The sequence below is a fragment of the Ipomoea triloba genome, chromosome 5, assembly GCF_003576645.1.
Source record: "Ipomoea triloba cultivar NCNSP0323 chromosome 5, ASM357664v1".
In the NCBI taxonomy this organism is placed as follows: domain Eukaryota; kingdom Viridiplantae; phylum Streptophyta; class Magnoliopsida; order Solanales; family Convolvulaceae; genus Ipomoea; species Ipomoea triloba.
The window spans coordinates 5,673,999-5,697,375 of NC_044920.1; the positions used below are offsets into that span (position 1 = coordinate 5,673,999).

General features: G+C 39.2%; 1 protein-coding gene across 1 annotated transcript; it reads right to left on the reverse strand.

The window, feature by feature from the left end:
- Positions 1-10,508: 10,508 nt before the first annotated feature.
- LOC116020052 (glucomannan 4-beta-mannosyltransferase 9-like) lies at positions 10,509-17,939 on the reverse strand. Its single transcript, XM_031260510.1, has 9 exons — positions 17,566-17,939; positions 16,592-16,690; positions 15,730-15,982; positions 14,344-14,454; positions 12,704-12,840; positions 12,357-12,470; positions 12,068-12,267; positions 11,253-11,456; positions 10,509-10,977 (listed from the first exon to the last, which is right to left on the reverse strand). The coding sequence occupies exons 1-9, from the start codon at positions 17,914-17,916 to the stop codon at positions 10,815-10,817; spliced, it is 1,632 nt and encodes a 543-aa protein (XP_031116370.1). The 5' UTR covers positions 17,917-17,939; the 3' UTR covers positions 10,509-10,814.
- Between the last annotated feature and the right edge of the window lie 5,438 nt (positions 17,940-23,377).

Here is a 23,377-nt window from a genome sequence, read left to right on the forward strand (position 1 = left end):
CGGGGACCTACCGGCTCGAAACCACCACTGGCAAACTGGTCGACCGCATTCGGAATTCCCAGCATTTGGTCTATTTTTATCAGTAGTTTGTAATAGGTTCGGGAGCCTGCGTGCCCCAATTTACTTTCGCCCTGCGAGGCTGTTCTGTTTGAAATGTAGCACCGCTCGGTCAAGTCGGCTTTTTCTGTTAAATGTGTTTAATGGTGAGAGCAAGGTGCTCACCCTGGGAGTAAGGTGCCCGGTTACCGGTCTTCGGACCTTAATGGTGAGAGCAAGGTGCCCGGTTACCGGTCTTCGGACCTTAATGGTGAGAGCAAGGTGCTCACCCCGGGAGCAAGGTGCCCGGTTACCGGTCTTCGGACCTTAATGGTGAGAGCAAGGTGCTCACCCCGGGAGCAAGGTCTTCGAAAAGCGTTCAAAAAGAGAGCAAAAGATGTTACGAGTGAAAGCGGCTCCAAGGCCGTTAAGATAAGAGTATCGCCCGACACAACGAGGCCGGGCTCTCGAAACGAAACGACTCAAAGGTCGTCAAAACGAAATAATACCCGGCACAACGAGGCCGAGCTCCCGCGTTTACTATCTAAGGGCGTTCGGTCGACTGCTCGACCCCAGGCTCCGTCGCACCCTCTGCCGTTGGTCCAGCATTGGGGGCCTCCGCATCCTCCGCCGTTGGTCCAGCGGAAGCGTCGGTGAAAGAGACCGGTAGTACTTGCCCCTCAGAGACGGTTGAGAACGGCGTCGGACCAGGGTCGGGCACCTCTTCGGGAAGCACGGCCAAAACCCTGTGGAGGTCGTCATCGTCGATCGAGACTTCTAAGGCAGCTCGAACGTCGTTCTGCTCGTCGATCGAGACTTCTAAGGCAGCTCGAACGTCGTTCTGCATGTCGATCGAGACTTCTAAGGCAGCTCGAACGTCGTTCTGCATGGCTCGACGACCACTGTTGAACGCCCATGTCCCGAACTCGTACATTAAGTCCTCCCTGACCGGCGTGCGCGAGATGGCCGCAAGAACGACCTCACCTGTGACCGGCGTGCGCGAGATGGCCGCAAGAACGACCTCACCTGTCTCCCGCCTTCGGCAGATATGCTTAGCCAGGACCTCACCTGTCTCCCGCCTTCGGCAGATATGCTTAGCCAGGAGGACGGGATCCGTCAAAACCTTCTCGCCGAAATCCGCCCGGAGGACGGGATCCGTCAAAACCTTCTCGCCGAAATCCGCCCGCTCCAGGATCCTCCGCCCGGTCTCTTCAGCCGTCTTCAGTTTCCCCTCGAGCTCCTTAATCCGTTGTTCCCTCTTAGCAAGGGACCTTTTGAGCGGGGCCACGTCCCGACGATGGATCTCGTCCCCGTCCTTGGCCCGGGCATACAGATCGGTGACCGAGTGCGCCATCTAAAAGAGAAAGGTGGTGAGAAGACCGGTAGACGCTAACAAGAACACGATTAATCACTTCGCGATACCTGGATGAGGTCGCGAGCGATGCGCTCTCCCACTAGAGCGGTCGACCATCCGCTTGTCTTCTCCGGAGGAGGAGCCGCGGCGCAGATCCTCGTTAGCAGAGCGGCCGAGGATTCGTCCCCGTGCTTCATGAGCACGTTGATCACGGGCGTCGTGGACCCGGACCCGTCGCGACGGGAGCGTTTCACGACCGCGACCTCCTCGACCTCGGGCACCTCTTTCTCTTTCCCTCGCTTGGCAGCCCGGGCTGCATCCTGCTCGTTGTTCAGATCGGCAGGGTGGGTCGCGTCCAAAGGTNCAGGAGGACGGGATCCGTCAAAACCTTCTCGCCGAAATCCGCCCGCTCCAGGATCCTCCGCCCGGTCTCTTCAGCCGTCTTCAGTTTCCCCTCGAGCTCCTTAATCCGTTGTTCCCTCTTAGCAAGGGACCTTTTGAGCGGGGCCACGTCCCGACGATGGATCTCGTCCCCGTCCTTGGCCCGGGCATACAGATCGGTGACCGAGTGCGCCATCTAAAAGAGAAAGGTGGTGAGAAGACCGGTAGACGCTAACAAGAACACGATTAATCACTTCGCGATACCTGGATGAGGTCGCGAGCGATGCGCTCTCCCACTAGAGCGGTCGACCATCCGCTTGTCTTCTCCGGAGGAGGAGCCGCGGCGCAGATCCTCGTTAGCAGAGCGGCCGAGGATTCGTCCCCGTGCTTCATGAGCACGTTGATCACGGGCGTCGTGGACCCGGACCCGTCGCGACGGGAGCGTTTCACGACCGCGACCTCCTCGACCTCGGGCACCTCTTTCTCTTTCCCTCGCTTGGCAGCCCGGGCTGCATCCTGCTCGTTGTTCAGATCGGCAGGGTGGGTCGCGTCCAAAGGTAGACCGACGGGCACTGGCGCCTCGCCGGTAGGATCCGCAGGCTTCGAGGGCTCGACCTTCTTAGCCCCCAGACTGATCTTCTTGGCGGGTGCAGGCGGACGAGCTGATACCGGGAAGCTCCTCATGGCACCTGAAAGCAGAGAAGACAAGACTTAGTATACCGACCTTCGTAAAACCGACCTCAGATCGGTAAGTCTTACAAACCTCGTGACCCAGCCTCCGGAGGGGGAGGTCTGACGGCAACCGTCACCACCGCCCTCTTAGGCGTGTACTTCTCGGGCAAATCGTATCTGGGGGGCTCGAGGTTTGCTTCCAGGTATTCCTCGGGAGATCGGAAGACCTCGTACTCGTATTCCTCGGCGGAAATCTTTATGGCCGCGTCATCTAGAGCCCAGCTTTTCCTAGGTCGTTTGTGCTCCGTCGCGAACTCTGGCCACTCTCTGTCAACAGGAAGCGGCCACGGGTATTGGACCGACAGGATTCGGTCTTTCCAGCCTCTATTGTTTTCGGGCAAATGTAAGATTTTGCAGAAGTGCTCACGAGACTGTATGCATAGGACGCCACCCCCATGCTTCATAGATAGAGGCCGGACCGAGAAGAGGTACCGGAAAAGCTCTAGTCGCTGGGAGACCGTGGCGGTTACATATTTGTGGGAAGCATGCGAGAGTACGGTGGGCATTAGGGGCAATCTGCCCGGGCAAAACACCATAGTACTTCATGAAACCCAGCAAAAAGGGGTGGAACGGGAAGGTCAACGGGGCCTTGATAGAATCCAAGTGCATCCCGAGCTAGTCCCCGTTCGTTCGGTCGACGATGCTCTCTAATGACCGTTTGGTCTCATAGTTAACAGTCCCGGTTAACAGGGCCGAGACTTCCTCGATCTCCCCGCGGGTGAGAAGACTGGTGTGTCGCCGCAGGCCGCTGCTGTCTAATCGGATCCTGCTGGCGGCCACTGGAGGGGTAGAATCGACTGGTAGACCGGCGAACCAGTCCCTACCATAGGCCGTAGGGGCAGGCTTCCCTCGACCTGAGGGCCCTGCTTCTGAGGAAAGAGGCTCCATAACGGGTCGAGAGTCTGCTTCGTCATTCTCGGCCCTCAGTTGGTTATGAGCCCGAACTGAGCCTCGGGTTCTCCTGAGTAAGTCTCTATGGCGTTGAGGTCAGAGTCATAAGTCGAGACCGTGAACGATCCGACTTCGACCGAGTCGCCGTAGTCGTGGTTGGATAGGTTTTGACTATCCGATCCGCTCATGGCTGTACCTAGCAAGGACAAGGAGGTGTCTTACTAAGGTCAGCCCGGGACTCGAGATCGCCCGAAATCATAAACGAATGTATCTACGAGTATAAGCAAAAGGAGTTACCTGTCGAAGAAAGTTCGAAAACGTGCTGAGGTCGACAACGCTTGATACACTCTCATTTGTACCTATTTTACTTGTGTTTTTATGTAGGTTTTATAGTTAATTGTGTGATAAAATGTTGTGTCCAATGCTTATTTCCTTGTTTTCATATTTTAAATGGTATAATGCTTGGTTTAGATGTTTTTGATGTGTTTAGAAGTGCATTAGAACTATTTGGGAGCAAAAGCCAATTCAAAGGAGCCAAAGAGTTGTAATTCCCGCTACCATGGCGACATCTTGGTAATCGGACCATATCTCTTCCTATGAATATCCAAATGAGATGATTCTTGAGCCATTGGAAAGAAGACTTCAAGGGCTACAACTCTTATGAAGACATCAAAGTGTAGATCAAAAGGAAAACTGGTCAAAAGATCAAAGAGTTGTAATTCCTGCTAAATATGGCGACACCTCGGTAATTGGACCATATCTCAGTCTAGGAGTATCCAAATGAGGCTACAATTGTTATGAAGACATTAAAGTGTGATTCAAAAGGGAAAAGGGTCAAAATCAGGCTGCAAGTTGGAGCTTCGTCACAGGCGGATTCTCGCCGCGGCGAGCTTCATTCTCGCCGTGGCGAGAATCCCAAATTTTGGGCAGTGACACTCTCGCCGCGGCGAGAGTTGCAGATCTGCGATTTTGCAGTTCTTTGAATTGCCATTTTTGCCCCCCATTCTCCACCCACTATAAAAGCATCACTTCCTATCAACCCTAACAAGCTTGGCTGCGGATTTGGACCAAAAATGAGAGCAAGGAAGAAGATTTGAAGCAACAACAAGAGAAGAGAAGAGCTTGGAGGCATCATTCGGGAGAATNCTTCGTAAAACCGACCTCGGATCGGTAAGTCTTACAAACCTCGTGACCCAGCCTCCGGAGGGGGAGGTCTGACGGCAACCGTCACAACCGCCCTCTTAGGCGTGTACTTCTCGGGCAAATCGTATCTGGGGGGCTCGAGGTTTGCTTCCAGGTATTCCTCGGGAGATCGGAAGACCTCGTACTCGTATTCCTCGGCGGAAATCTTTATGGCCGCGTCATCTAGAGCCCAGCTTTTCCTAGGTCGTTTGTGCTCCGTCGCGAACTCTGGCCACTCTCTGTCAACAGGAAGCGGCCACGGGTATTGGACCGACAGGATTCGGTCTTTCCAGCCTCTATTGTTTTCGGGCAAATGTAAGATTTTGCAGAAGTGCTCACGAGACTGTATGCATAGGACGCCACCCCCATGCTTCATAGATAGAGGCCGGACCGAGAAGAGGTACCGGAAAAGCTCTAGTCGCTGGGAGACCGTGGCGGTTACATATTTGTGGGAAGCATGCGAGAGTACGGTGGGCATTAGGGGCAATCTGCCCGGGCAAAACACCATAGTACTTCATGAAACCCAGCAAAAAGGGGTGGAACGGGAAGGTCAACGGGGCCTTGATAGAATCCAAGTGCATCCCGAGCTAGTCCCCGTTCGTTCGGTCGACGATGCTCTCTAATGACCGTTTGGTCTCATAGTTAACAGTCCCGGTTAACAGGGCCGAGACTTCCTCGATCTCCCCGCGGGTGAGAAGACTGGTGTGTCGCCGCAGGCCGCTGCTGTCTAATCGGATCCTGCTGGCGGCCACTGGAGGGGTAGAATCGACTGGTAGACCGGCGAACCAGTCCCTACCATAGGCCGTAGGGGCAGGCTTCCCTCGACCTGAGGGCCCTGCTTCTGAGGAAAGAGGCTCCATAACGGGTCGAGAGTCTGCTTCGTCATTCTCGGCCCTCAGTTGGTTATGAGCCCGAACTGAGCCTCGGGTTCTCCTGAGTAAGTCTCTATGGCGTTGAGGTCAGAGTCATAAGTCGAGACCGTGAACGATCCGACTTCGACCGAGTCGCCGTAGTCGTGGTTGGATAGGTTTTGACTATCCGATCCGCTCATGGCTGTACCTAGCAAGGACAAGGAGGTGTCTTACTAAGGTCAGCCCGGGACTCGAGATCGCCCGAAATCATAAACGAATGTATCTACGAGTATAAGCAAAAGGAGTTACCTGTCGAAGAAAGTTCGAAAACGTGCTGAGGTCGACAACGCTTGATACACTCTCATTTGTACCTATTTTACTTGTGTTTTTATGTAGGTTTTATAGTTAATTGTGTGATAAAATGTTGTGTCCAATGCTTATTTCCTTGTTTTCATATTTTAAATGGTATAATGCTTGGTTTAGATGTTTTTGATGTGTTTAGAAGTGCATTAGAACTATTTGGGAGCAAAAGCCAATTCAAAGGAGCCAAAGAGTTGTAATTCCCGCTACCATGGCGACATCTTGGTAATCGGACCATATCTCTTCCTATGAATATCCAAATGAGATGATTCTTGAGCCATTGGAAAGAAGACTTCAAGGGCTACAACTCTTATGAAGACATCAAAGTGTAGATCAAAAGGAAAACTGGTCAAAAGATCAAAGAGTTGTAATTCCTGCTAAATATGGCGACACCTCGGTAATTGGACCATATCTCAGTCTAGGAGTATCCAAATGAGGCTACAATTGTTATGAAGACATTAAAGTGTGATTCAAAAGGGAAAAGGGTCAAAATCAGGCTGCAAGTTGGAGCTTCGTCACAGGCGGATTCTCGCCGCGGCGAGCTTCATTCTCGCCGTGGCGAGAATCCCAAATTTTGGGCAGTGACACTCTCGCCGCGGCGAGAGTTGCAGATCTGCGATTTTGCAGTTCTTTGAATTGCCATTTTTGCCCCCCATTCTCCACCCACTATAAAAGCATCACTTCCTATCAACCCTAACAAGCTTGGCTGCGGATTTGGACCAAAAATGAGAGCAAGGAAGAAGATTTGAAGCAACAACAAGAGAAGAGAAGAGCTTGGAGGCATCATTCGGGAGAATTTCTTCCTCTCTTTTCTATTTTAAAGCTTTATTGTATATTTGTTGAATTTATTTTAGCCATGATAGGCTAAGCTTTCCTTTGGGATTTTTGGATTGATAAGTGTTTATGAACCTATGTGCCTAGTTCTTTAATTGCTTGAATGAAATATCTATTTGGGTTTATTACTTGTGTTGTAATTGTGGCTTAATTTCTTGATGCTTGTAGTTAAGGATCCTAATTACTTGTTTCATTGCTAAATTTGTCTATGAATTAGAGCACCCACAATTGCACTTGATTCTTGTACCTCGAGAGAGGACATGTTGATTAAGGGATTTATTGTGAATAGCTCACGAGAGTGAGTATTCCAATAGTGAATAGCCCACGAGAGTGGGTATTCCATTTATTGCTTGTTCTTGCTTATACGTTGTGAATAGCTCACGAGAGTGAGTATTCCAATTACCTTATTTTGGGTTTGAATTACGAGAGTAATCTTTCCCTTTTAGATTGCAATCATCCACACTTGTTGAACTCGAATGGTTATTTCACTTTAGATTGGCACTAGGTGATTAACACTTTGACAACCAAAAATCCCGCTCTTAATCTCTTGTATATAAAAGTCCGTTTGCCTTGCTTCATTTATTTTGTTTTCATAATTTTAGATAAATACCCATTGTTAGCGTTGGAATAGCTTCTCGTGAATTAATTAGTAACTAGTGCTTAATACCCCGCTTCCCTGTGGATCGATAACCCCGGAATACTCCGGGTATTTGTTTGTACCTCAAAAAGGCTACGACCAACGCTGAGATCGGGAAGTTTAGGTAGTTCGGGAGGCTCTGAGTTTGTCTCGTTCGTGAAAGCCGGAAACACCGTACGTACCACGCTTTTATAGAGGGAGAAAGAAGGGGCCGACGGTTCGGCTCCCCACGCCGTAGACCTAGCCTTGGCCCAAGTTCCGAGGCTCGTGCGAACGTGACACGTGGACACTAGGGCTGACGACACCCGCTGACGACGTTTTCCTTGTCCCGTTCTGTTGATCAACCATGGATGGTGCAACCCGGATCTGATCGTACAACCCGGACTTTTTCCTCAGCGATCGTAAAAGACCGGGCTGGGGGGCTAGATGATAGGGATAAAATCCGGTCTCCGTATCCCGATCTCTCTCTCTGAGTAAGGACTCAGCCAGGCCCTTAGATTCTATTCCCGGTCTGCCGAGCTTTGTACACTACACTCCAGGCCGCCGCGGCAACCCTGGTGGGATTCGAAGTAGGGGTCTCACATCCACTTATCGTAAGCGCATTGGACCGATAGCGTGACCGGTGCATGTCCGCCACGCGTCCTGCATGCAGCCAGACCGGAGTAGGCCTGGCCAAATCCGCTATAAAAGGTGCGTTTAATGTAGAGAGGTGGACTTTTGGCTATTTCCTCTTGAACAGTAGCTAAAGAGACCGGGAGCCGCTGACCCACTGTCACGGAACTCGGTCACACCTAGAGTATTCTTCCCTATACTCTACCATATATTAATACGAATATTCTGTTCCGTATTATACCGTATCAATTACGATTTACTAGTCTTTTCATATTATTAAATTCCTTTTTTACTTAGGCATTAAACCAATTTTCTATTTACATTAATAAGCATGTAATTTTCTATTTACATTAATAACCATGTGAGCATGAAATATTTATCTTAGGGGTAAATCACCTGGTCCCTCAATTATTCGCGAACTGTCAATGTTGTCCCTTAACTCCGTAATTATCAATTTGACACCTGAAATAAAATAAGATTGGTCAATTAAACCCTTCCGGTCGTATTCCGGTGAGAACTCCGATTAAGCAGGGGCATTTTGGTCTTTTACTTGCTTCTAAATTAAAAAACAATTTAGTCGCAAGTAGCCAACCAAACGCCACTGTCTCCCTTGGTCTCAATTCTCTGCTGCTTCTCTTGTTCGTCGTCGGTGCCTTTGCCGGAATGCAAAACAGTAAAGTCTCCGAGATGAGGTATGCTTTCTATCGCTCTCTCCCTACCTATACGTATTGGGTCCTTGAATCCACTGCTCCTTTCCAAACCTTCAAATAACATTTTGCATAGTTCGTGTATTTCGAGCGATTTCCTGCAAAACTTTGAGTTTGAAGAAACAAAATAATCTTTGAATGGGTTCGTGTATTTCGAGCAGCTTCACATTTTGCATGGGTCCTTGAATCCACTGCTCCTTTCAAAACTTTGAGTTTGAAGAAACAAAATAAGCTATAGGTTTATAATAATCACATCTTTTTCATATTTTAGCTTTCGCAGACTCTCTATTGCCTTTTTGTTTTGTTTTTTAATAAAGATTCTTAGAGTTATACTCCATTAAGGCTCTGCTAGTTACAGAAGTTGTTTAGGCAGAAAACGAAAGTTATGGAGAGAGAAAGATGAAGTTTGATTTCTTCTACATTTATTTGATTTGCAGGAATTTACAGAAGGAAGAACCGTAGAGCTTACAAAATAACCATGCTTAATACGACGTCGTTTGCTTCTCTCTCTGCTACTCCCTCGTTCCATCTCCACATCAAGCCCTTCATCTTCTAGAAAAGGCAGGGATCCAAAAGAAGCGTATTCCAAAAAGCCCAGATTTGGATTCTACATCGCCATTGTCATCGATGGCGAAATGGTCCTCCTTGTCGGGGACTCCCAAAAAGAAGCGTATTCCAAAACCAGAGTGAAATTTCCGGCCACCGGCAGCCAAGACATGGTGCTAAGGAGGGAACACATCTACGACGGCAAACTATATATCATGAGAGCCACCGTCGACGACAGAGACCAAAACATATACATCGATTGCCGCCTCGCCGGCGACGACCTGAGGTTGTATTTCTACGTGGACAACAAAAGGGTCCTCCAAGTGAAGCATTTGAAGTGGGAGGAGACTTGATTGATCAGTGAAGTTGGGAAATTTGGGAAGAAGAATGAGAAGATGTTGTCGGCAAAGAAGAATGGGAGGACTGAGGACACGAAATGACCAAATTACCCCTGCTTAATCGGAGTTCTCATTGGAATACGGCCGGAAGGGTTTAATTGACCAATCTTATTTTATTTCAGGGGTCAAATTGATGATTACGGAGTTAAGGGATAACATTGATAGTTCGCGAATAATTGAGGGACCAAATAGGTGATTTACCCTTTATCATATAAACGAGTATATCTATATATACATCTCTGCATTACGTATGTTATCCACTATTGTATATCTGTGATTCTATATACTACTTGGTGATGCATAATGTGCTTATGTGTATCAAATCTACCTATTTTCCAATCTATATATGTATAAATTATTTTACAGGGTGGAGTGATTTATACTTAGCATTTATGCTAACGGGTTGTTTTCTATTTGTTTTATTAACACATTTCATGTTTGGATTAATGTATGACGAGAGTACAATTATAGGCTTCCATCTTGATAATATTTATTGTTTTAGTTTGACTTTAGTTAGTTGCATTTGAAACTGATATTATTTAATAATGATGTGACTTATGATTATAGACTTGAATAGATTCTATTGAAGTTAACCTTTAGATTGTTTAGTATTGATGAATGGTTTGATGTTTAGATATCTGACTTTTAGAATTCTTTATTTACCTTTTTGTAAGCATGCGGATGTTATTTGGAAGTTTTAGCCTTAGCAACTATCCGGGACTGGGTAGTTGTGGCGGTAACATTTCTTGATGTTGGCTTTGGATTCTCCTGCAAGTGTTATATTCATACTAGGCTCAAATGTTAGAAAATCGGGGGTGTTATAGACAAGCCCAATGCTCTCTAGAAAACCTTAAACTTGTGGAGGGTTTAAGATTCCTACTTTATTTCAGAATATTATTGTAACCCTACTTTTACCAATCTTACTTTTACTAGGACTATCACTTGTATCCTTACAAATACATCCATTCATGTACTTTGTAATCACGGTTAATAGTAAAATTCTTAGCTATCTAGGAATTCTTGTTCTCATGATAACAATTCCAAGTCTAAATGAGATAATTAATGAAAGTAGTGATTACATGCTGAGCAAAATTGCAGAAATCAAGAAGAAATTAGGCCCAGCCATTCATACTCCTAATAACCATCTAATTTCTTTACATAACTAGCAAGTACACTGGAAGTTTATTTATAATTATATATGTATATTTAATTATTTATTTATGCTAACTTTAATATAGAATCAAATATATGCATATATCCTTCCAGAGAACTCCCCAATCTACCAAAAGTGAGCTACGAAGTTGTCACAAATGCACCAATGTAGCCAAATCCGATGACCAAGAATGACACTCCTTGGAGAAACAAGTACACATAATAATAGTTGTCTCCGAAAATAAGGTTGTACCAACCACAAAAGAGCAGGTAGAATCCAACAATGATCTCCCACAAATGCAACCTATACAATATACAAAATAAATAAATAAAAAAGTCTCACCAAAATCGTAACTGTTTAATCAATTGCTAAATCTATTAGTACTTTGTTATTTTATTGTTGTGTTATGTTTCAATTTGCCAGAAGATCAAAACCACCAGAACCTTGTAAAGTCAAAGATGATATTTTTGTAACTTTAAACAATATGAATCAAAATAATCCATCATTAATAATTAAGAGACTAAAAGTATTTTTGTTGCTTAGATTTTATTTTTTTATGAAGCAAGAAGTATATATACCTTTCTCCAAGCCTAAAACGAGGAACTTTCTTTGCAGCTTTAGGCTGTGCAGTTTTTGTGTTGAGGGCAGCAGTTCCTTGCTTCTCAGTGACAACCCATTCGTGAACTCTCCCAACCTCAAGAAGTCCGATGAAGGTTCCAATTGTTCGGTGCAAGGCCATAACATTCTCAAAAAGCATCCAAAAAACCGTCAAGTGCAATGATCTAAACATCACCAGAAACAAACAAGAAACTTTTTAACAAAAATTAACATGTGAAAGTTAAGAGTATAAACAGAGTTTGTAGTGTATAAGGGCGAAGATTGGTGTAGGGTTAAGTTCAATATTCGGTGACCGGAGAATTGTTAGGAGCGGTTTGAAGCCTGCCTCTCGAAAATATGACAGTATAAGGAAATAAAATTACATATTAGTTACAAATTATAATTTTTGGCATAGTTATAAGCATTGATCTAACAAGTGGTATTTTGTTGGGAGAAACGCATGGTGACTGGGGGATTGCTAGGCGGAGGCCGAAAGGGCCAAGCCCAACACTCTACCTCTAAAAAAATGTAGCAGGAAATAAAGTTGCATATATCTTGATATAACTTTTTTGCATAGTGGTAAGTGCTAATCTAACAAGTAATATCAGTCGGGCAGAGGTGCCAAATCCAATGCACAGTGACTAGGGATTCTTAGACAGAGACATATATAAAAATAAAATTGACTGGAGAATTATTAGGAGAGGCCTAAAGGGTCAACTCTAAAAAACTGATGATATAAAAAAAAATAAAAATTAAGAATTCGCTATAAGGTATTGCTTGATACTAACATATATACCTTGGACAAGGAAGTAGAGTGAGGAGGGCAGTAAGTGTTGGGACATAAAGAGCTCCCCAAAGGGGAATTTTGACTTCTGGGATCAAAACAGTTGCAGGGAGAACGAGGCAGTAGTAGATGAAGGTGAGAACGTGGGCGACGATCTTGTTGACGAAGAAGAAGGCGTATATGAGGTACAGTTTCTTCCAGATTGTCACTTTCTGCAAAGGTAAATTATATTAATGAATAAGCTAATTAAGGTTTTTCATTTATGTTTGAGTGGTTGTAATTAAGTTCATCATCAGTTTACCTTGTTTCTCATAATCTCGACTGTCATTTTCTTGAAAAGATTGGCAGGGCCACATGACCACCTGTGCTGCTGGTATCTGTATGCCTTGAAGCTGCTTGGTAATTCACTTTTCACCTATTATATTGTTCGTTGTTATTGAAAGGGGTAAAAGAGAGATCTTCAGCTTATAATCATTCATCGCTCTCGTCGGAAGTCAAACTTATAACCTTATAATTAAAGTCACCAGCTAGCAATAACCAGTTCATTTTGAATGACCTAATTCCAACCTACGGTTCAAATTGAACTGGAATCCAAGAGGTTCCGGTTTGATAAAATGTAGCATAAAATTGAAGAGGGTAGAGAGTTACCCTAACATCACCAAGAAAGACGAATTTCCAGCCTTTGAGACCAGCTCGGCAACCCAGATCCATGTCTTCCACAGTGGTCCGGTCTTTCCACCCCCCTGCATCATCCAATGCTGCTATTCTCCAGATACCTGCCGTTCCTGCATTCCAATTTTCATTTCAAAACAACTACAATTTCATTAGATAATATAAAAACAAATGTGAGAAAGTTTCATTTGAGATAAATTTTAGTTTCATTTATAGGGCTCCGTTAAAATGTGATGGCAGTCGTTTCTTTACTTAAAGAAATTATGTCATTTTTGAACCATGGTCCACGATATAATGACAGTATCCAACCAGGCCAGATCAACTTGACCGGATAGAATTAGTCTATAATAGGCTATGGAAAAGTGTGTTGGGCCAAGTTGATCCATTTTTATAGACGGGTGTTTATTCTCAATCATTATTGTGTAGATCATGGTCGATACAGTTGTGTGGACCACATTCCAAAAACACATTATTCTAATTTAAAAATACATTATTCTAACACATAAAATATATTATTAAAACTCATAAAATACATTATCTTAGCTTAGAAATTTCATTATCCTAAACATGAAATACATTATACATTATTCTAACTCCTAAAATACATTTTTCTAACATATAAAGTACATTATTCTAACTCATAAAATACATTATCTTATCCAATCAATTTCATTATTCTAACACAAATAAAGTACGTTATTCTAATATATAAAATACATTATTCTCTTATAAATATATTATTTTAACCCAGAATGTTCATTATCTTCACACGTGTACGGAACAATGATTTACTATTTTTAACATAAAAATAATGTCATTTTCTCAAAAAATAAAAATAACTGTCATTTTGAACCGTGATCCACACGGTCCACACAATAATTTGTCGTTTATTTTATAACTCTACTTGTGTAATAGCATATTTACAAAATGGGTTACTCTGCCTCATTTATAAATGAATGAATTATATAAAATTAATTAATTAATTTTTACTTAAACAAGATTCAAACTTCTAGTGTCAAAGTTAACAATCAATGTACTTTAAAGAAAAAAAAAAAAGTGAGCTAAACATGGCTACCCAGTCTAGTACTTCCCTAGTTTACATGAACTAGGGGTGTAAACGAGCCGAGCCAAGCTTGAGCTCGTTAAGGAAAGCCCTGCTCGAGCTCGAAAGCTGATGCTCGAACTCGAGTTCGGCAATTTTCTAGCTCGAGCAGCTTGTTTGTTCGAGCTCGAGCTCAAGTTCAGATTCGAACTCGAGTTCGAGTTTGATTTTGAGCTCGAATTTAATATTATATATATATATATATATATATATATATATATATATATATGTATATATATATATATTCGCGAGCGGCTCGTCAAGCCACAAGCCTAAGACATTAGAGCTTGAGTTCGACTCGATTGTTAAACGAGCCGTTCGAACTTGGCTCGGACTCGAATTTGGCTGGAGCCGAATTTTGACCGAACCGCTCGCGAGCAGCTTGTGATCCGCTTGACTCATTTATACCCCTAACGTGGGCTAAAGAGACCCAAACTTACGGGTTGGATGTATTTTGACAATTCTAATCTTTATTAATAATACGGTGTACAATGTGTATATATATAGAGCTTACCATTGAAGCCAAAAAATGCATGGATTGAAGACCCAACTTCTTGCTCCACTGAGAAATGGTGATCCATTGACATCTCTTGCAGTCTTGTCAGCATGCACTCGTTAGCGTTGACTGCCATTACAATTTAAAGATAATTTTTTAGACCAGCAAAAATCTTCTACAAATTATATTCTACATACAAATTTAGTCATTCAATTATTGAAAAATCGGAGTTATAAAATCAATCGTTCAACTAATTAAGATATCACATCCTAATCGCATTTAATGTTTTATAAAAGCATTTATTACTTCCAATCTATTTCCATTTCTTTCATAATACCATAGATATAAATAAAATTTGACATAGTATCAGATAGTTGATAAACTAAATTTATAATGTGTTTAATAATTAAAGGATCAAATTAAAATTGTAAAGACCGAAAGAGAGTGATTAATTTTATAGCTAATTGGGAAATAATTGAAGAATAAAAAATGTAATTTTTAAAAAAATTATATGTATAGTGGGACCCATGATGAATTAATTGAATGAACCTTCACAAAGAAGTGCATGTTTTGAGTTTGGTTAACATTTTCTTTTAAAAAATGTAAGTAATTGTCCCTACTCAACTAGATCATAATTATATCATTTGTTTTTTTCTACCATAATTATAAACAAATATTATTGTAGTTAATAAAAATAAGGAAAATTCTCTAATAATACTTCTAATATATATATATATATATATATATATATATATATACACACACACACACACACACATACTGGATCATATTTAGACAGGGCTTCCCGTGCGATCAGTGCAGATTGTACAATTAGGAATACATAAATGCACCACATAGTGTTCAGAAATGCACCAAAATGAAATACACAAATGCACCAAAAAATGTACCACACACTAAAAGATGCACCACACTAATGGTGCATTTATGTGCACTTAGTAGTGAGTGACCGTAAGGCCACACGGGAACCTAACCTTTTATATATATATATATATATATATATATATATATATATATATAGTTTGTCAGGTAAAATATAAAAATAAAGGGCCCGACGACCTAAATAGTGGTCAATGGACCGCCAGAATTGAATGCAGCCAACCAGTCCACTTGACCAAAAAACTTGAAGATATTGATCGTTGACAATTGACATACCACCTAAATATTGTCACATTGGCCATTAGATTTCCTAAAGAAGTTGCTAACCATTAAATTATTGTGCTTTATTTTGAAGAATGGACAATTATACAGTTCTTAATTAAGATAACACATTAAATAATATTTTTATATTTTTAAAAATCAGATCATCACATGACTTATGACACTTTAATAAAGAAAGAAAAGAATAAAAACGTAACAATTTGTAAAGGTTTGTATATATAATACCGTATTTCCAGCGAGCTTGAACAAGGCCGATGTCAGGATTATGTACAAGGAAAGGAATGGTGCGGTATAAGAAATCAGGGTCGGGTTCGAAATCAGCGTCGAAAATAGCTACATATTCACACGACTTAACATAGCTATGCTTCATTCCTTGCTTGAGGGATCCTGCTTTGAACCCTTTTCTATTATCTCTAGTCTCATACTTTATGTTAACTCCTTTTCCTGCCCATCTCCTGCACTCTTGTTGGACCAAAGCCTGTTGATTGTGTATTACCAAATACATTAATGGGAAATGGTAAATGGATTTGTAAAGAGAAATTTTTGTTACATCTTTTGATTTCATAAAAATTGTAAAGTATGAAGTGAAGTTAAATATTGGCGTACAAATTTTAGTACAAAAAGAAAAATGGTAAATAGACTTTCATGGAGTAATTTAGTGTACACTCTTGGATAGTGACTGTGAGTTTTTCTTGTCTCTAAAAAAACTGCTACATTTTATAGCATCAAATAAGCCAAAATTTTCTGCTACTATTTTGTTTCTAGATAAATCAGAATATGCAACATAAGCATATATAGAGTAAAACATAATGAGAATACATGTATATAATTCGTAGAAATAGCATTGTTATAGTTTAAAAGGATAATACATGCGTGATACCACTAATAATTTGTTTCTAACAATTTTATATATCCTAAACTGATGTGACTTCATCTAATATCTTGATTTGGCTAATTTATAACAACTAACTATAAAGAATTCATGACATTTCCCACAAGTTACAAACAACACCAAAAAATAATTCAGTTTCTTGAATGAGTAGAAATGAAAACAGATAATTTATAGTAATCAATTCATCGGACATACCTTAGTTTCACGATCAGTGGAATCGTCAAGAACTTGAATTATAATTCGATTGGCTGGCCATGAAAGGTTACAGGCTGCTCCAATGGACAGTTGGTATACCTATACAAAAAAAAAAAAAACCATTATATTGCATGGGTTTTTAAAATATTTATTTATTTTTATAACTATAATCTAACCCTATATACAAAAAAAAAAAAAAAAAAAACCATTGCATGGCTTTTAAAAATATTTATCTTTTATAACTATAACTAACCCTACGTATAATATATAGTTGTTCCCGTGAGTCTCAAACCTATGACCTTTCATTTGGAATGGTAAAAGTAATGTTATCAAACCACAAGATACTCTGATAATTTTTTTTAAAAATAAAATTGAAACTCATCTTTGAAAAAACACACACGCCCACGCATGCACGCGCACACACATATTCGTGAGACTTGAATTAATGAAATGATCACGGTCATTGGTTATCACATCAGTTTGACCACTCTTGACGTTTTGATTTTTCAAATTAAACAAATCTATTTTTTTTCAAAATCCTTATAATTCTTTATAAGGTAGTATTGTTTTATACTTTCTTAAACATTTTTAGCCCAAGAATCTAAGCCCCACCGTTTGAACCAAATCTAGTTTAAAATGTTCAAAATATTCTCATATGAAGAAGAAATGAAGGTTGGTGAAAGTGATATGAATACATTACATATATATTGAAGCAAAATTAGTCGATTATATTTGTACATGCAAGAAACCAAAAATGAATGAATTAATACTCAAAAATCAAAAGTGAAAATATTACTATAGATGAACTCCGGAGACAAAAAAATTGTACTAGTATCATGTCTATAATGCATTTAATGCAAAAAAAAAAAAAAAATTTAAAAAAATAAAAACCTTGAAAATAAAAGTGAAAATATTAATATAGTAGAGACCAAAAACAGTATCAAAAGGAAATTAAAAAATGAATAAAAAATTACCCTTTTCTCATTACACATTGGTATTTGAACGAGAACCACAGGATAACCAGAGTTCCCAATCTCTGCATCATCATCCTTCTTGATAGGCTCCCACTTGTACTGCTTCGCCGGCGTTCGCCGGAAAAGCTTCAGGTAAGCGCTGATGCCTCCCAAGTAAACTTTCTCTATAAGTATCATGATCAACATGACCAAGCACAGGTAAACCATAACTCGGAGCACCGGCACGATTAGTAGCGCCTTTGCTTGCAACCACAGCACCCCAAGGTAGGGGGCAATGGCGTCTCCGGCAGCCCGGACGGCAGCCTCCGACGAAAGCATTATTGCTGCGGAGGAGGAGGAATTGGTGTCCATTTTGGAGCGTGCTTGGTGTAGAATGTTATGATGATCAACACTATGTATATATAGTGTAAGAGATAAGAGTTTAATGGTTTTTTTAATTTTTTTGCATGTGTAAATTGCTTAAACTATACATGATATTTTTTTTATAATAAAACAAAATTTATGGATTGACTTACAATTTGGGTCATTGACTCATGGGGTCAATTCTTAAATTTTAAAAGAGAAAAAAAATGATATTTTAAATCACTAAATTATAATGAATTATTGTTTTTGTCTTTAGATCAATTATAGTGTTATTACTTTTCATCCTCTATTGTTAAAGTATAGTTGCTTCGTCGCTTCTTAAAGGTTATGACTAGAGGCGATAGTGTGGTAGTTCGAATTTCACTAGAAACATGTATGGAAAAAGGTTAAAGAAAGACAAAATGATGGAAGGTCTGAATTGGATCCTTGTATATGCACACTAAGTTCCTCAATTAGGTGATTCCAACTTTGTCGGATTAATCCCAAGACCTTTTTTTTTTTTTTTTTGTAAAAATCCAAAAAAAAGGTCTTGGGATTAGTCTGACAAAGTTGGAATCACCTAATTGAGGAACTAAAACTGGCAACAAGTATAATAGAACTCAAGAGCAAAAAAAGTCACTGTAAATAATTTAGGAACTAAAACTGGCAACAAGTATACTCTCAAAAAAAAAAAAAAAAAACTGGCAACAAGTATAATTGAGATATGAAAATTGCAATTTGTTTTCTTTCGCAAATGAATAAGTATTATAAAATATTAAAATTTCACGAATCAATTGAATCTGTCCAATATAACATAGCAAGGTTTTGTTTGATTTATAATTTTGTATATGTAGCACAATCGTAAATTGACCAACAACCTTACAATTATTCTATTAGACTTTTGAAGTACGTGTTACATAAGATAAATGATGTTATGCACTATTGCAATATATATATATATGGGAAACTAGTGCCCAATGTTAATATACTCAAGGTTAAAATTTTAATTATATTAAAATATTTTTTAAATAATTAGTACATAATTTTTTCTAAACAAAAATTATTGTTGAAGAATTCGTAAATTCATATTATATTAAAAGTATAGTTGATAATTCGAGTAATAATTATGTTATGATTAATATTATTATAATAAGAATTTTACATATGATGACACTTTTCCTCCATAAATTATATATACTTATAGCACTTCTTCACCTCAATTATTCATGTATCTACATTAAAATTGCGAAAAAATTGGATCCTGAACTTGACCTGACGGTTCAAATCGAAACAACTACTAGCATTAGCTTAAAATTAGAACTATAATATTTACAAATAGTGTATGTTTCTTTTTTTTTTCTTTTTTTTTTTTTTGCATTTATTCTAAATTTAACATATAAGTAGATATGATCGAGATTTGGTTCTGATTTTGAATCGCTGGTTCACGGTTCCGGATCAAGTTTGAAACCGTTGGTTCAAACTTTTTTTTTTAATTTATTTTTTTTAAATAGTATAAATTCAACAACTAATGTATTTTTTCAGTTTGAAACTGAAACCAATTGTTTAGATTTACGATTTTAATAGACTAAAACTCAAATTTTGAGTTCCGGTTCTAAATTGTAAACGGAATCTTTTGGTTTGATTACTATAGTGTCAATTCAGTTTGAACCAAATTGTCATAATTTGTTGGCAAAAAAAAAAATTATTTTAAGAGTAAAAATATCCATTTTACATATCAAGAGAAAAAATCGCCACTTTTAGTTGCATGCCCAGCGTTAATAACTCCAGGGCACAATTGCACAAACACTATAATTAAAACCCACTTACAGAGTCGAAACAAATCTTAATTTTGGACAACACCATTGACGTAAATGTTTTAAAAATATACATAGTTATGCTGTCTACCTCAGTATTACATCGTAGATTTGTAGGAATAGATGTAATGAAAACATTATTCTCACACGTGTATGTGGCTAAATGAGCTTATTTAGGAATTAGGAGCAATTATTATTCGAGGAACTATATATGATTCGCACAGACACAACTACATAGATCACAAATAATATGTAGATTTTTAATATATTAAATATACATTATTTTTATATTGAAGATTTGAAGATACATTATTTAAGAGTATATCATTTAAGTAGTAATCGTACATTATTTTGGTCCTGTTTGGTAAATGGTTGTTAGCTGGTTGGGTTAAAAGGTATAATTTAATTGATAATATTAGTTGATTGGGAAAAGTGTTTGGTAAATTAGCTATTAGCTGATAACTGTTTTCTATAATTTTTTTTTTCTCAAAAGGCCAATTGAAAATGCTGCTTTGAGTAGCCTTTTGAAATTTAATATTTTGGAATTATAAAAAACTTATTAACCAAACACTTATATTGATTTTTTAACTAAGTCAAACAACTAATAATGATCAAATAAGCCAAAATTGGCTGATAGACCAATTATTTACCAAACAGGGCCTTTGTATACTATCAAATAAGAGTTAATTACCGATTTGGTCCCTCGACTATGAGGATTTCACCACTTTGGTCTTTGACTTTCAAAAGTTTCCAATTGCATCCTCGACTATTGAAACGTTAACCAAAATAGTCATCAGCCTGTTTTGCCGTCAAAATGCAAGGGTAAAATTGGAAGTTCAAATTTATTCTTCATCTTCCCTAAACTACGTCTATATAAATAGGTCTTCAGAGTAATTTTTTCCTTCGATTCAAGCATTTCATCTCCTTCGAATTTTACATCTCTTAGCTTCGTCTACCATATAAGCAAATTAATTACAATGAAGATAGCTATAGGTCATCAACGAAAAACAAAAAAAAAAAAAAGGGTGTTCGAAAATGGAGAATCTTCAACGACGCATAGTTGTCAGTGTGGGCAACAACTAAAGATATGCACTTCATGGACAAAAGACAACCCATGCCGTAGGTTTTGGCTGTGTGAATCCGAAAATGTGAGTATTTGTATTGCTTAGACTCCAACTTGTGATAAGTTGTAAACTTCTTTTTTTTTTTTTTCGATTATAGGGAGGAATAAGTGGTGGATGTGGATTTGTTAGTTGGTTTGACCCCCCAATGTGTCCAAGGTCAAAGGTGATAATCCCTAAATTGCTAAGGAAGATAAATCGATATAAGCAAGAAATTGAGAGCTTGAATTTGAAGCTAAGAACCAGCAAATATGTTGCAGTAAAAGCAAAGTCAAAATGTAGTAAACCATTGTGGTTAATTTTGTTGATTGTGGTCTCTGTATGTATAGTTAGGATTATGATATCTACATTTGAAAATAGGGAAAAATTGGTTGTTAGGCTTCCTCTAGCTTAATGTAGTAAATGATGTTGTAATAGAAGAATGGTTTTATGTGTTTTTGCTGCATGGTGTAAGTTCTTAGTTGTGAAATGGAGTTATGTTTAAATTATTCAATCTATTAGCTTGGATATGTTTGTATTGTTAACTGTAGGCAAAATGTAAGAAAATTGTCAAAAAATGGTCAGAAAACGGTCAAAAAATGGTCAGAAAATGGTCACAAAATGGCAGTGAGCAGTGAGCAAAATTAAGGCAGTACTTACATTAAGGCAGTGTTCTGGCAATTATCATTGTACTTAAATTAAGGCAGTATTCTGGCTAACAGTGAGCATAATTAAGCAAAAGTTTTGACAGGTTTAAGGCATCATTCACATCTGTATAACTGCCATCTACCACAGAGTAGAAGGGGCTACAACTACTTCAGGAGGCTTAACAAAATCCCATACAGTTCTCTCAACCTCACCATCACTCCCTACTGCAATTGGTGTTTCTTCTGACAGGTTTAAGGCATCATTCACATTTGTATAACTACCCTCTACCTCTAACTCTTCAACAATATCTGCATCATACTCACTACATTCTTCATCAACAGAAACTAACTCAAAAGAACCTAAAGTTACCTTCTTTATACCTTAGTTCACCAAACTTCTCTTTTAAGGTGATAAAACCCCATTCATCAGAATCTATGCCCCTATAAGTCTTACTTTTTCCTCCCAAGTATTTTGGGGGAATACATTGTTCTATCCTACCTCCATGCCTTATATAAAGACTGAATGTGTATGATTCTAGTCCACCTAAAGTTATCAATGAGAACAGATTTTAATCAATGAGGACAAAAGGATCATACACACACAACACATGCTTTTAGGCATAATTGGTCAAAAGTAGATATAACTACATTAACAAAGACAACACAACACACCTTGAATACTGATAAAGCAACACATCATGTGGAAAGTAGACCTCAATGTCTTTAAGCAAACAACAAAGTACACAAACCCTAGTAACTACAATTTAAGCCAAGTTGGTCCCCATTATCTACATTCAAGACACAACAACCCCACATACATACGAACAAAACCCCAAGTCCCCACATAGAATATTATTTGTGCGTCCTCATTCAACAGATATCATACAACAAACAGTGAGCCATCCGTCCACATCTTATATAAGCACATAAACACATAAATAATTAAATACAAAAAAAGAGAGAACAAAATCGTATCGTACCTGTATTGCAGTTCGAGCCAACATTTGTCGTTGAACCCATCTCCTTCTACAGCAACTAAACATACAATACTGTTGTAGAGTCACGCTTTTGGGTTGAAAAGTGGACGATTTCTCAACATTTGCCTCAGATTGTTCGCGATTAGGGTTAGGTTCTTAGGTTTTATGATTTGGGGATTTTCCTATCGTGTTTCTCTCTTGTTTCTGTGTACTAAGTGTCAGACTGAGGAGCTAATACACACCCGGACAATGAAATTACATTTCTATCCTCAACTTTAACGGGTCATAGACGACTGTTTAAGAGGAGGACTAACTCTGTCAGAAATACAATTGTCGAGGATGCAATTGGAAACTTTTGAAAGTCAAGGACCAAAGTGGTGAAATTCTCATAATTGTGGGAGCAAACTGGTAATTAACTCTATCAAATAATGTATATTCAGCCATTCAGACTATGTTTGACAAACTTAGCTGAAAAAAGTAGCTGAAAGCTTAAAAGTAGCTGAAAACTGAAAAGTTATAAGCTCGAAATTGAAATTTGAAGAGCTGTTAAGCTAGTTGTTATGTTTAATAGTGTTTGGTAAAATTAGCTTTTTGATAAACTGATAAATGTAAATGGACTAAAAAGGATATGTTCATACAATTTAAATATAATTTTAAATTTAAATAGGTTTGTTTATATATTAAAATATAAAATAATAAAATCAATATATTTTAATAAAATATAAAGTGAGAATATATATTTGAAAATATATAAAGTAAAACAAAATGTTTATAATTCATAAGATTACAGGGCATTTGGTTGATTTGTCGAATTGCTTAGACTGTTCCATGTCACCAGAACTTGTATTTCACTCTAACTTGTGAATATTCCTATCTTTCTTTTCCAGCTGATTTCTTCTGGAGGTCTTATGTCCACTATTTTCTTGAAGACT